The sequence below is a fragment of the Pseudophryne corroboree genome, chromosome 12 (assembly GCF_028390025.1).
Source record: "Pseudophryne corroboree isolate aPseCor3 chromosome 12, aPseCor3.hap2, whole genome shotgun sequence".
NCBI classification, from domain to species: domain Eukaryota; kingdom Metazoa; phylum Chordata; class Amphibia; order Anura; family Myobatrachidae; genus Pseudophryne; species Pseudophryne corroboree.
The window spans coordinates 8,207,324-8,223,217 of record NC_086455.1 but is presented as its reverse complement, the minus strand read 5'-3'; the positions used below and the strand labels follow the sequence as shown (position 1 = coordinate 8,223,217).

General features: G+C 47.3%; 1 protein-coding gene across 7 annotated transcripts in view; it reads right to left on the bottom strand.

Moving 5' to 3' along the window:
- ARHGEF2 (Rho/Rac guanine nucleotide exchange factor 2) overlaps positions 1–15,894 on the bottom strand; it is a 210,371-nt gene that overhangs the window by 44,626 nt on the left and 149,851 nt on the right. For 6 of the 7 annotated variants that reach the window (XM_063946869.1, XM_063946870.1, XM_063946872.1 and 3 more), the window contains one exon: positions 3,210–3,372. In XM_063946869.1, the coding sequence (XP_063802939.1) occupies positions 3,210–3,372 (163 nt within the window). Of the gene's footprint in view, positions 1–3,209; positions 3,373–3,646; positions 3,806–15,894 lie in introns of those variants that run through there. The other variant, XM_063946873.1, reaches the window with a different exon arrangement.

Below are 15,894 nucleotides of genomic sequence, written 5' to 3'. Positions count from 1 at the left end.
TGCAGAGCAGGGGCTATAAAGGATCCAGAACGCTGTATGTTCTGCAGGACAGGGGCTATAAAGAATCCAGAATGCTGTATGTCCTGCATGACAGGGGCTATAAAGGATCCAGAACGCTGTATGTCCTGCAGAACAGGGGCTATAAAGGATCCAGAACGCTGTATGTCCTGCAGAGCAGGGGCTATAAAGGATCCAGAACGCTGTATGTTCTGCAGGACAGGGGCTATAAAGAATCCAGAATGCTGTATGTCCTGCAGGACAGGGGCTATAAAGGATCCAGAACGCTGTATGTCCTGCAGGACAGGGGCTATGAAGGATGCAGGACGCTGTATGTCCTGCAGGACAGGGGCTATGAAGGATGCAGGATGCTGTATGTCCTGCAGGACAGGGGCTATGAAGGATGCAGGATGCTGTATGTCCTGCAGGACAGGGGCTATAAAGGATCCAGGACGCTGTATATTCTGCAGGACAGGGGCTATATAGGATCCAGGACGCTGTATATTCTGCAGGACAGGGAGCTGGTGTGGCGTGTCCGTACAGAAAGGGGGATTTGCACTTGACTGCAGCTGACTCCTAACACAGATGTCGTCTCCGGGAACACAAGGCTCCTATTAAGTGTGCCAGCCGTGCAGCTGCTGACAGCGGAGGCGCACACAGGTGGAGACGGCCACATGACGTAAGGGTAGATGATCCTAGCAGGGGCTCCTGTCTTCTAGTTCTTAGAGGCACAAGGGGCTCCTGGCAGCACTAGAAGCCTCAGACTATTTCCTCAGCCACAAATCCATCCCAACAGCACACGTGGCTCCATATTATATCCCATTAGAGTGTAAGCTCTTCTGATCCGCCTTTATCTGACCGATACTTCAGAACAAGCTGGCGTGTTAACGTAAAGAGTTTCCCATTCTACGTCACATATTTCGAGGTCTGTTTCTCAATAAGAGGATGGATAAAGAGCGATGCAGAAAGGCGGACAACAGCTGGAGTTTTCTGTCTGACAATGGCTGGAGTTTTCTGTCTGACAATGGCTGGAGTTTTCAGTTTCACGTTTATTATTATTCCAGACAGACATAGCGAGCAATGGGAGCCTGAAACGCAATCCATTGTTTACCTCATGAACCTCAGTAAAAACACACTTGATGGTTAATTAAACGCGCGTTTGGCTGCCTTTTATAAATCCGGCCTTTACGTTGAACAGATCAAACGCTGGCTTAATGGGCCGTGCAAGGAAGTTTCGGCTAATTAGACGATTAAAACGTGTTTGTTCTGGGATGTGTGTGGGGGTGAAGATAGGAAAATGTGTGTATGTGTGTGTGTGTGCATGTGTGTGTGTGGGGAGGGGGGGGGGGGGGGTTAGGGGGCCCTAGCCATGACATACATTGAGAGCATGGGTAAGGAGAGTACTGGTACTGGGGTAGGACCTGGAGAGGGGGAGGGGGCGCTGCTCACAGTCTGCTTTAGGATACACGCTGATTAAGCTGTGTCTGGGGAGTTTGGGAATCAGTTGCTTAACTATTTCTTTTCCAAGCCAAAGTCTCAGCTATTTTCTGCTCCACGGAGCTTGCAATCTACTGCTGACGGATCATACAGATGTGTATTAGCAATGACATATGGTATGTGTACAGAGCAGACCACAGAGGAAGCGAGCTGGACTACACAGTTATTCCGCCGGCCATATATAAAGTAATGTATTCTGGGCTGGAGGGGAGGCTGCATCATACACATATGTGGATATGCGCTCACGCCACGGAGCAGCTTGTTCTCAGATATCCCAAGATGCACCTAGCTGGATCCCAGCCCCTCCTAGCAGTCTGGCGCTCTGTGTAGCCAGACTAATGGTAACACCACCTGTGCAGGTAGCACGTATCAGCCAGTGTCTGGACAACGGAGGTTCCGCCAATAAAAATCCAGCTTCCTCCGTCTGCTTGTACATCCAAAAACAGGTTTAGCAACATGTGGCCCTCTCCTACACTTGTGGGATGATAAATTCTAGCATACCCCGCCTGGTTTAGGGTCGTAATGTGCACAGGAGAGCCGCATGCTACCTACACCTAAAGCCCATCTACCATAAGGAGACTTGCTAGGCATCTCCCAGTAGGGGCCCAGGCTGCGGGATAGATGTCTCGTCCTATGGCCAGCTGTGGGCCCATATCGGGTGACAGCAGCCAGATGGAACATGTAAGATGAACTGTTACAAGCAAAGCAGACGGGGGCAGACATCAAAGAACCATTTACTAACAGTTCATATAACACGGCCCAGCGCTGTAATGCCCACAAGTTGCAGAGATATTTCTATGCAATTATTTTTGGCCCTCGAGGACAAAAAAATTAAAATAGAAGGTGGCACTAGACTTAATAGTGGGTAACACAGGGCACACTGCAGTCCTGGATGTGTTACCCATTTACTCACACACACCTATGTCCTAAACACGCAGATTCCCAGTCTTTCTACCTAAACAACCACACACACACACACACACACACACACACACACACACCTATGTCCTAAACACGCAGATTCCCAGTCTTTCTACCTAAACACCCACACACCCACACACACACCTATGTCCTAAACACGCAGATTCCCAGTCTTTCTACCTAAACACCGACACACACCCACACACACCTATGTCCTAAACACACAGATTCCCAGTCTTTCTACCTAAACACCCACACACACACACACACACACACACACACCTATGTCCTAAACACGCAGATTCCCAGTCTTTCTACCTAAACAACCACACACACACACACACACACACACACACACACACACACACACCTACCTATGTCCTAAACACGCAGATTCCCAGTCTTTCTACCTAAACACCCACACACCCACACACACCTATGTCCTAAACACGCAGATTCCCAGTCTTTCTACCTAAACACCCACACAGTCACACACACACACACACACACACACACACACACACACACACACACACACACACACCTATGTCCTAAACACGCAGATTCCCAGTCTTTCTACCTAAACAACCACACACACACACACCCACCCCCACACGGCTTGGATCGTTAATCAACACAAATTTTACCTCAGACACTGGCACATACATGGCAGAAACAACGGGGTCACATTAAGGGTAACATGCCTCGCTAAGTGCGCAGTCCAGGGCAGGGGTGCCCGCGTGGCAGTGCCAGGGTAATCTTACACAGTTGTAATGGGGGTGTCGCACACTTACTGGGACAGATTAGCGCCTCCTTAGCGGTGATGCTCTTGCTACACATGAAACACATAGTTGTGCCAGACACGGTGATGGTGGTGAACAGGTGCCCGTTGGTGTACCGGGTGTCCTTATCTTTGCCATCCTTCTCTCGTTCCTTCATCTTCTCCTTCTCTTTATTCTGTACGGAGAAAAGACAGAAGAGGTCAGTGATGAATGCCCACCTTATACTGCCAGCCTGGCACCAACCGTCCACCCATCCCGTACAACTAGAAGAGAGCGAAAGCCACTGCCACCCGCTGCTTGCTCTTATTTCATGCTACAGCCTCAGTCATAGAACCGCAACTGCCACCACCTCAGACCAGAGGTCATGTGGTCATTTAGGATCTGTCAGAATATCATCCTGTATGGATTTAATGGCATGTTCTGGGTGTCGCCACCTTGCGTTAACCTACCAGCCCCGGCGTGGCACGCTCATTCTGCCGCCTGGCCCTCCAGCTCATGGGCTGGATCCTGCGGGGTGCGGTGTCCCCCCGGGCAGTGCCGTTCATGGAGGTGCCGCGGAATCCTGGCTGGTGCTGCATCTCTGAGTAAATGCTGCATTATCCACCAGCAAGAGAGATTCCAGGATTATAGCTGTATCCTACTAGTTATCTATGCATAACCATGACAACCATCAACTCTGCCAGGAGCCTCCTTATTTCTGAACATCACTGCAGAGGAGACAGGAGAGGTGCGATTGGCAGTGCCTTAATGAGCGTTTAACACTCTTCAGCCTGCAGAGAGGGAGGGGCCGGGGTAATAGTAGCAAATTTATTGCTGCTGGGAATGCAAGGGTTAAGTGTACGCTTTGCTTCATCAATAACGGGACCACCGCTGCGCTCACCGGTTCGGTGCGCCTGTATGTGCTGAATAAATAGGCCCCACCCACTTGCAGCATGAAAAGACCAAGTTGAAAACTGTTGCACAGTGGAATGTCTGCAGTGACCCCGTTATGGGTGCAATGCCATTGGCTAAGGAGGTTGTAGCTGTACATTCACAAATCAATTGGGAGTTTGACGAGGCGCGTTGGTAAAACTATCTGCTAGGCGGAATGCTTGGAACCTATACAGCGACGTAGTCGTCAGTCACCAAATAAACCAATTTTAGCTTTAAATTTATCATTTGTGGCAAATCAGCCACTGATCAGCCATTTGCCTCAGGTTACCGAGCTTAGACACGGCCAAAGTGGTAACAAGCTGTGCAGATTTAATGGCCTCTAGTTGTAGGCCGAAGCCTAGGAGAAATGGCAGCCGCATGGATTTTCCCACAGGAAAACAAATAGAGTAACCCAAGGTGATTTCACGGTCATTAAACCGGAATTTCATGAGATGAGACCCTCTGTAATCCCTGAAGACTCATAATACTCATTTACAAGAACTTGTCACCATGTCCTTTGGAATTTCCCCTGCCCCCAGCCAAGCACTTGGTTGGGGAGTTTGTAACACATTGGGGAGGAAGGTGAATCACATACGGCATCCTATGATAGGTTTCAGATTCGACAAGACATTTTTTTTTAATTACGTTTAAACGCTTTTATGTTATGCTGGAAAAAATGTTGTTTCTACAGATCACTGTATTTTTTTCTTTTACTAAACTATTGAAAAGTTTTAGTAAATTTACGGACGGCAGGCATCCATTGTGTATAAAACCAGGCCACAAGCCTTCTGCTTCCACTGTCTAACTGGATCGATTAAAGCAGATTGCCCGCTATGAATTATCATGGGCACTTTGGACCTGGTTAGCCATAGCCACCATTTTGTTGTAGCCCTCAATCCAGTTACACAATGAAAGCAAAAGGCTTCTGCACTGGTCACATATAACATATAAATGCACCATGGTTGCTTACAGTCAGTAAATTGACAAAATTATTTAAATGTGTTAGTAAAAAACCATGAGACGGCTTTTGTTTATCCGCCCTGTCATGACCCCTTGTGACTTTATATGTGGATTTCTTGAGCAGTGTTTCACAGCAATTTAGACAAGGACACGGTCCTGTCTGATACAACCCTCCACGTGAAATATAGAAGTGTGTTTGTTTTTTTGTTTTCTCAGGGGTCACTAGTGAAGTGTTGGGTAACTCTTGCAGAGTAAACATGGTTTCCGGGTGAAAGAGGAAGTGAGTGGGTCTTGCACTTCCTGTTGCAACCAGTGTCCGCAACTCACCCATGACTATTCATTTTCTTACACAAGTGGTTCAATTAACAGATCGGTTTAGGAAACACAGCATTTTGAATATCTACCTACATTAGACTATACAATCTGTAAAGGTCACTTGTTCTAGGAGCAGTGAACAAATCTGATTGGTTGCTATGGGTTACAACAGTTTACAAAAACAAATGCAAACAGCCTGGTTGCTATGGGTTTTCTTTTGTTATGTATATTATTAGTATTTTGCAGTCTGTGATGATTAGGAACAGGTGCAGCGTGAGGAGGCAGACGAGGCCTCTGTGTAAAGTGTTACGCCCATTATCTACTTAACCCTTCTCTGGACCGCTTTATCGTATATATTATTTTATTGCAATACATCATACTTGCCCGCCGCCTGGAAAAGTCTCCTGGAGCCGCTTTCAGCCCGCATCCCCTGCGGCTACAAGCACAACCCCCTCCCGGCGAAAGTGGGCGGTTTTGGGGGGGGGGGGGGGGGGGGGGGGGACGACTTTTCAATACTGGTAATTTGGGCATTGTATAGCGGGGCGGTGCCACAATCATGCATCCACGCCCCTGCACCATGCCACTATGGTTGCGACCTGTCTGCTCCCTCCTGGAGGGTGTTGCGGAACGTCAGCAAGTATGCAATAAATGGACATTTTTATAACAATCTATTGGTGCTCAATTATTAAATTAATCATCGACCCAAATTATATTTTGGGATCAGTCTAAATACAGACAGTCAATAAATGAATGTCCAACGCGCATGTACAGCTGATTGAGGGTACGTATACTCTATATCATCTGTCAAGTATAATATATTGCTTCCAAATCTGCGCCGTGGTATCACATTCCTGCCTACTCTCCCGGATCCTGCGGGAAACACCCTTTTTATGGGTAGGCCCATGCGCCCCCGGGAGAGTGGGCACCCCTCACGCATTCTGCCCACTTCCTCATGTAGTGGGCAGAATGGGGAGATAAATAGAGTGAACCTGCAATCCCGGCAGAGGGTGTGGGGCCCAATGACCCGATTCTGTGCTAATTGTGTCTTTTTAGCCCCACCCCTATTCAAATTGGCTACAATGGCGCCATTTTCCCCAGGAGGGGGCAGGGCCTAATGACGCAATTAGCCCATCCCCGCCCACCTGCTTCTCCACTCTGGGCATCTCCCGGAGAGGAAAGAATGAATGCAGGCTAGTAAGTGGTATCACCAGATTGTGTCTCCCACTATATCGTTATGGAGGAAGAAAATTCTAGGACTGCAGACGTTGCTGAGCAACCAGCACAGGACATCGGTGAGATTGCTGATCATTGCTTGTTACCCCAATCAAGGGTGAGCTAATATATCTGCATTTACAGGTTATCTGAATAGCATAGGGTACACACTAGTCTCACACCTCACCTTACTAGATAAGAAGCCCAGGAAAAAGGCCTCAGGTGTTCCCGGCCACACACCCTTTTCCAGCCACTCACATTCCAAGCCCCCGTGTCCCCGCCCCTTCTTCTTTTTTTCTTCTTTTATAAATAGATACATTTTAAAACAAATGGCTAATTTTAGTATCAGAAGTATTTTTTCTTTCTAATACTATAAACGTAAGATTATGGGGGGGAATGCAATTAGCTCCGTTTTTTCGCCTAGGTGAAAAAACTGAGCTTTTTCGCTATTTTTAGGGTGAATGGAGATTCGCATTATGCAATAGCAGGGCCGGATTTTCGCCTAGGTGAAAAATGCCGGCACTGGTGAAAAACATGTGGATCGGCGAATTCACTCCCGATCCACATGTTTTGACGAATCTGCAAGCGATTTTCGACGGTTTTTGGGGCCATTTTCGCCAATGCCGATTCGCCTACAAAACAAAGGTGAAACAAGCATGGCCGAAAATGTAGAAAAAAAGTGGGGGAAATTACCCACAAATGAATACGGTGGGTCGAATAAAGTTCCGGGTTTTTTCGACTAGGCAAAAAATATGGAGCTAATTGCATACACCCCTATAGGTGAAACAAAGAAACAAAACCAAAAACGATTCCACTTTCCACAGATTTTCTTAGGAAAACGTTATCTTGGTGTGATTATGTAGATGTTAATGAAGATCTTATAATACGTAAGAGATAATCTAGTAGCAGGGGCGCATTTATATAGCACCGGAATGTCTGGACCTCTACGGTCATCTTCCAGTGTCTAATATATTGACTGTACGCTCATTTTTTTGCAGCAAAACTGCGGTTTACAATCTGCGGCTCCTCAGTGTCACACATTTGAACCTCAGTGATAATTGCATGGATAATTTCTCCCAATGCATAGCAGCAGCCACCACACACACACACACACACACACACACACACACACACACGCTCCTGTGACGAGGGAGGAAAAGGCAGCAATGATATTATTATTAGAGCTGTGTTGTGTTAGGAAAGGCTGGCACTGACAGGCCCGGTAACAATCCCCCCTCAGACATCCTGTACTATGTTCTGCAGATTACACTAATGAGTCCTGAAGATGCAGACACAGTCCAGGCCTCGCACCATCCCTTATCTGAAGGCCTCGCCATCCCTCATGGTTTCCACTGACTGTACGTTATGGGCCCTTGTACAAAATCCTGCATAGAGTAGAGCTGCATGTACCTTGCACGGATGTGCAACGGCATCACAGTAACCATACGCCCCCCCGCCCCCACCCCAACTGTCCCGCCAGGGAGTTTAGGGGTAGCACTCAAGAGTCTCACCGGCAAATCATGACTTATTTCGAACCAATAACTCAGTTGAAATGCTCCCCAGTTCTTTAGGTAACGTTCAAACACAATTCAATATATATATATGAGGATCTGAGCGCCATGTTTAGTAAGAGAATATATCAACACGGATATGATTAAATGATGCTCCATAATTCTAATTAGAATTCCCTGATAGATTAAACGTCACAAATAGATGTGACGTTAAAACACTACAAATCATTATTTATGAAAGTGTAAGAAAAATGATGAGTAATATCTAATGACTCGTCAGCATTCTGCGTAGAGGGAAGAGGTATTTAGGTAACAGGGTTATGTCTATACCAAACGTGTAATGTATGAAAAGTGTGTATGATCCTGACAAAAAAAATGGTCACATATACCGAGTAACGCTAGACCGTTAATATGATAACGTAATAATTGTGTAGCCGATCAAAGCAACCGCAGGAAGCCCCGGTCAGCTCTGCACTTACCAATGCTGCTAGCCCCGCCCCCGATGTGCAACATAATGATGTCATGCATGTGACATGATGAAGCGGCGGGCCGGCGTGGGCCACATATGAGCCCCTGTTACAGCTCTGGCAATACCATAATAAAAACACAAATTAGAGAGCTATAAATGAAGTGAATATAAGGTGATAAACGTGAGGCTATATTAATATTTGAAATGTAAAATAGTTAAAGTGAAATATAAGAGATGTGTAAACCTGATATTTTGTAGTTTTGTATGTGTGACAATAAAGGTTCAATAAAAAATATGGCTGCTGTGCTTGTCTTCACGCGATCACATGAGAGCGCACTGTGCGCAGTTTGTGTGGTCACAACGCAGTAACCTCTGCACGGCAGAAAGGCGACTTCACGGTGCAGACAGGACACAGGATGCGTCTCTGCTGTCGCTACTGAGGGGTGACTTACAGATAACTCCCTTCACTAGGGAGAGTTTTAGTAAATATCACGTTAGCTGGTGAGGCGGCGTTATCTCCACAATAAGTGGATTTTTAGTACATGAACCCCATTATTCACTAAAGCTATGGCAACACTACACAGCAATGGACATCTACCTACAGTCTAGAACTTTCTAGAGTCCCCAGGATCCAGCACTGAAGAGCCACCCAGGGCGGAAGGGATCTGGATATAAGGGATCATTCCGACCCGATCGCTCGCTGCAGTGTGTTGCAGCGCAGCGATTGGGTCGGAACTGCGCATGCACCGGCAGCGCCGTGCACATGGCAGCTTTCGTTACCTAGTGATCGCCTCTGAGACAGAGGTGGTCGCTAGGCGGGAGGGGGCTGAACGGCGGCGTTAAGGGGGAGCGATCCGGCCAACGCAGGCCTTGCCGGACCGTTGGGGGGTGTGGGCCGCGGCAGCTGCGTGACGTGTCACGCAGCCGCTGCGGCCAGCGGGAGCGACGAGCAACCCCCGGCCAGCCGCAGGAGCTGCGCTTGCCGGGAGTTACTCCTCAAATACAAAGGCATCGCCTCTGTGCGATGCTTTTGTATTTGTGCAGGGGGGCCGGCACTGACATGTGGGGCGGACTAGCCCTGTGCTGGGCGTCCCCCCGCATGTCTGAGTTAACGATCGTAGCTGTGCTAAATTTAGCACAGCTATGATCAACTCTGAATGACCCCCATAGGGCCTAATTCTGAGTTGATCACAGCAGCAAATTTGTTAGCAGTTGGGCAAAACCATGTGCACTGCAGGAGGGGCAGTGCACATGGTTACATCTGCCCCACCTGCAGTGCACATGGTTTTGCCCAATTGCTATTAAACTTGCTCCTGTGACCAACTCAGAATTACCCCCATAAATCAGGCAACCCCCCCCCCCCCCCCCCCGCAGGAAAGTAAGTGTGGCAGGTTCCCGGTCTGCCAATGAGGAAGTGCCCACCGCTAGAAGCCCAGTCCAGATGGGGAATCGGCATAGAGAGCGGGAGCATGGCAGGGACTCTGGAAGTTGATGGGAGCGGCTCAGGGGAATGTGGTCCTCCAGAATGAGACAAATAGTTGTTAATAAAGCTTAGCGCGCCTCTGAGATGCGCCTTATTCTGAGGTAAACAGATACAGAAATTAATTCGCTAATAGACACATTTTGGGGTGTGGATCATAGGGTCGACTTTAACTAGGTCAACAGTCATTGGGTCGACCACTATTGGTCGGCAGTGACTATGTCGACTCGGTCATTATGTTGACATAGAAAAGGGTTGATGTGAGTTTAAAAAAAAAATTGGTGTCGTTTTCTTTGTAAAGTGACCGGGAACCCCAACTAGTGCACTGTGGCCCCTCGCATGGCTCCCTTTGCTCACCATGATTCAGGCAAGGTGCCCCGCTGTGCTTAGCACAGGTTACTATTCCCAAATGTAGACCTATGTGGATCGCAAAGTATGAAAAAGTAAAAAAAAAAAAAAAAGTGAAACACTCATGTCGACGTTTCCCCCCACATCAACCTAGTGACTATGTCGACCAATAGTGGTCGACCTAATGAGTGTCGACCTAAAGCCCGGATCCCTACATTTTGGATACGCGGTATATCGGGTGCATCTTTTGGAGTTGATGAGGACTATCACTCAGGGCAGACCTCTACTCTGGATTTGAGGTTCCGCTTAATTCAGAAGCTCATGACCCAAAATAGAGAGTGGAAGCCCAGCCCCCGCCCCCAGGAGTGCAGACGCATCTTTGCTCACACGCAAACAGGGGCTAGCATTGCTGGAGTGCGCAGAATTCAGTGGGCGCAATGGTCTGATCACCTGTAAGTGTAACTGGGACCAGAGGGTTATAATGGCAGCTGGATTGTACATGGAGTGCCCTCAGGGCAGCGGCAGGAGATGAACATTGCAGAAGCTGATACAAGGAGGTGCTGAGCCAATGGGACAGCCACTCATTATGTAGCTATGACTTTGCACGTAGAACATACTAGGGTAAACATACATGTGCATAGAGGCCAAAATCCCATTTTACATGCCACTAAATGTATGTACACCTATATGCAAACTAAATACATGCAGAAGCCCAGATGACCCCCCCAGACCCCTTTTATTCTTAGTGTACCAGTCATCACCCAGACTAGAGGATGCTCTTTTGTATCCAGAATTAACTGTATATTCCAGTCTAGCAATCACTACCTGCAGTGGCTGCAAACAAAATGGTGGGCAGGAGTCTCGCACCATTCCTGGCACGGTAATTACCATTAATCCGTTGGCCCTTAGGACACCTCTGGCCTTAGTAAGCATCCCCAGGCCGTCCAGCTTGCTGCAGGTTTCCGGTGGCAGCAGGTTTAGGTGTGGCTGCGTCTCAGGCAGTAAGTTAGGTTGTGGCGGGGAGGTGTTGTAATCACAGCTGGCGTTTAGGGAATTGCGCAGTGATACAGAACACCTCTCCTAACACCGGGGACAGATGGAGGAGACGCGAAAAACCTCAGGAGGGATTCACTCACATCCACAGCACAGTGCCAGGAACTGGCATGTACCGTATATACAACTGCATCCAGGGCAGATTCAGTTCCCATCATGTATTAAAGACACATACATGAATTAAGTCTGGAAAATCAGATAATTAAGATTCATATTCCTATATCATTATTAAGAACATTGTCAGCAGAAGACCACGGTCGCTAAATATTGTTCTACTTCTGACACCTAACCAGATTGTTCAGAGACCCAAAAAATGTAACCAATCAAAACACTGGGAACTGCTGCCGCCATTTTGTGAGGTAAACCAACATTTCCTGAGAGTGCATCCCATCGCTGTCCTAGAAACTTGGGATATCACTCTGTACCTCGTGCTTCAAAATGGATGCCTGCATTGCGTGCATCTGACCCACTCACCACATTCAGCGTGTTGCTCTAGTTTATCTCCCCTTTCTGTCACATTACAAATCTCTGAGTCACACTGATAACAGGTGGGATGTGTAACCCATACGTCACCATATCATTTCCTTAACGCATGCATCATTGTAATACTATGCCTGCACGGTGCATTGAGAAAGACCTGGGTGTTTGCACCACCAGGCAACTTTATTCCATTAAACCCTCCTGCAGGATTTACTAACTTTATTGTGTTATTATAACGGCTTTCTGCAGTTTTCCTCTCCACAATCAGTTTATTCCCTGCACAGGACATGAGCTATTTTATAACATATGTTCTTTGAGGGGCGGGACTGAAATCAGAAACCAGTAGAAGAGTGTACAAATTATCATGGAAAATTGAATTACACTTCCTTGGAAGGCTGAAGGAAACTTGTCTCAGACTTCAGAGCACCATTATACGCTGTGGACCAGAAAATGTATTCATAACACGTAATGTTTCAGTCATGTCTTAATTTGGTCATTAGACATGAGGAGAAAGTATTGCATAGACAATGCCAAATTCATATAAATAATAATCACACAGACTAAGCTTTATAACATCACCGTGGCAGTCACTTACCACATGCTGCTATTATGTCTGCGTGTGTGGCACAACTGCCAACTATCAGCCATTTTAGGAACAATCCCAGCCTTTAAAGATTTATACTAAGACATTTCGGTCCCTACAAAAGTCCCTATTTTTGTGTGTTAAATTGCATAATACAATATCCCACTTTTCTGCACATGAGGCACAATACTTACCGTCTTAGTGGGCAGAGGAGAAAGTATATAGACAGGAAGGAAAGGACTGGGTGCACTCTGTACACCATTATATACTTTCCGTCTGTGCACATATATAATCACACAGGACCAGTTACATGTGTTTGTTGTAAAGGCTTTGATCTGAGGCGGGCAGGCAGACTCATTTGTCCAATATTCCAGAAACATCTTGCCTGCGTCACCCTACAGTGTAACGGCTGCCTGCACAGGCTGAAAGCGGCCATTTTGTGGCCTACATATACAGGCTTCTCAATCCATTAGAATTAGTCACATCCCTGAGGCACGGTTCCTACTGAGGTGACAGGACAGATATTGGTTCACCCCATAAAATATCTGCCTTCTCAGTGTATAGGTGACCATTATTATTTATTAGTTATCAACCGGTCAAAAGGATAGAACAACATAACAGTAATATCAGCGCTGGCGGCTGTGGGCTCCCGAACGTAATAACACTTGAATTTATCCGTCAGGCGCCATCTAGTGGTCGCCGGTGCGCAAAACACTAGATTCCCAGAGGTGAGGAGCAGCGTTGACCTTTTATTATGTAGGATAACTGACCGCTATGGAAAATGTGGGTGTTCCATAAACCAAAACAATTACCTCAAAACATCACAGATACGATGCAGATTTATCATTACGCCCTTACAGATGTTGATAGTGCACTGTACATTCTCAATGTCAACTCACGCACCCATGCAAAGTTAATTGTATGGTACGAGTGAGATTAAATATAGATTTGATAATGGTATTTTATTTTATAACAATAATGTCTCCAGAACGCTTGTCATAATTCTCAGCTGCCACCTCTCTGTGATAATGAGATCAAAATACAAATTTGTAGGTGAAATACATCTGAAATTACAGGTATAAATATTATACCCTAGGTGGCATCTTATGTGAGATATATAAAGTGATCTCATCACCTCTCTATGAGGTTAATTTATTAAAAGGCCAAAACCCTTTCACTGAGAAGATGGCTTCTTCTTGTATTCTAGGGTGGGACGTACTAAGCATGTGCGGTACATCTTGCCACACAAAAGACAACTTGTCAGATAAGAGCTGCCCTTTGTGATACCGGGACTTCTGGGTTTCGGCCTGGGAGTTACTGTGACCGCAGATAGGACTGCTGGGAGGGATCCGATTGGATCTTTCTCATGAAGAATGCGGAGAGAAGTCCAAAGCCTTCTATAGGGTAACATAAGCGTTTGCACCAAAGCACCAGCGTCCAGGCCTTAGTACATATGGAAAATGCGGGCCGAAAATGGGCCGTTGGATACATTTTCCCTTTAATACATCCCACCCCTAGTCTTCAAAGTGTTACCTCAGGCGATGGCAGTGTTATCACAGCCATTTAACAGGTATTGCAGGGGAATTTTACTCAAGCAATACCTGTTCTGTTATCACCGTTTAGGGTAGACTGCCCCATTCCTCACTCGTCCCACCTCTCTGGTCACAAAAAAGTGGAAGTGTCGTATGATTGCAAATCTGCAGCGGCCTGTGTGTGCGGCCTGTTCTCTGGAGATGCGCAGAACCACTTTGCGTATTTTAAGCTGCATAACCTGGCTTTGGTCCAGCTCTGCTTTAGCTGCTGTATATATAGCTCCATATGTCTTCCATCAGACTACAAAGGTCGCCCACGGAAGTGGGGGAGACTCGGTGCTGAGAAGAACATACAGTGTAATACTATAGGGAGATAGTGACTCGTATGCCTGAGGAATGTGATGACTCCTGCCTACCGTCTGCAGATTTTGTCCTTTAATTATATTAATCATAAACCCCACAACGGGGAACGTTCTTATGTAGAAATGCTACCATTAATTTGCAGAGTGGATTTCCCCACCGGCGTCCTGCGGCGTGGCGTAGGTGGGTGAGGGTAAGTGGATTTCTGGAAACCGACTTATCGGCGTGTGACTATACAGATGACGTGTTGATCACTTATAGATTCTGTTATGTCTGGAAGATGTATCCTCACATCTCTATCTCCCCAGATGCTGAGACGTTGCGTAACGAGCTGGCCGGGATGCCGGTCACACAGACCCGAAACGCATGACTTGTGACTTATTGTGTCCCGTGCTGGATTCTGTCTGAGGATATGCACTAAACATCCTGTAAATGACAGGAAAGGATTATTTTTTCCTCATACAAGTTCCTGTACCCACTTCTAGAATTGTGGACAGAGGTGCACGAGCCCCAACCTGGTGCTGGGGGGGGAGGGCTGACTGCCCATACATATGTAAAATGGTGCCTGTAATGGTGAGAGGGGCAGGGCGCTCTCCGGTCAGGGTAGCAACAACTCAACTACATGTACTAATGTGCTGTAACCCGTAGCAACCAATCTGATACCCGCTTTCATTCATCTAACATTCTAACCAGAATTTGGGTTACGGCATGTACGTTGTTTAGCTTTATGGCACATAATAAACTGAATGTATAAAATGTATTTTAGAACACTGAGAAGGAAAAGGACTGTCCCATGGAGGCCAGTGGTCAGTGATTGGGACTGCACTCTGACTTCCTCCGCCTGTTCCCTATCTGTCCTGTCATTTCCCAGCTTCCCATCCCCTCCTCGGGGCAGGTTGGGGACAAAGACTCAATCTGAGTGTTTCTGCTTTCATGTCACACAATGGCACCTCAGTGAGGAAAGGGTGAGGGGAGCCCGCCCAGAGGGCAAAGAAACCCACATGGCATCAAACAGTTACATAACAACACAGCACAGCAGGAAACAGCACACAATGGGCCTCGGACAGACCCCAAGTATTCATTATACAGTCCCCGGCTACATACACTAACAGCACTGTATAGCAGGGGAATGAAGAGAGGGATAAACGGGCCACAGACAGTCCCCAAATACTCAGTATACGGTCCCCAGCTACATACACTAACAGCACTGTATAGCAGGGGAATGAGGAGAGGGATAAACGGGCCACAGACAGTCCCCAAGTACTCAGTATACAGACCCCGGCTACATACACTAACAGCACTGTATCAGTAGCGGATCTTGCCACGGGCAAGCAGGACTTTTGCCCGGGGCGCCGCCTTCCGGAGGACGCTGGCGCCATCCGGAGGGCGCCGCACCATGGCAATATCCGCCACTGCTGTGCCCTCCGCTGCCCGCTGTGTCCCCCGGCTCTGCGTCTGTGGTCCCGGCTGTGGTCCCCTGTG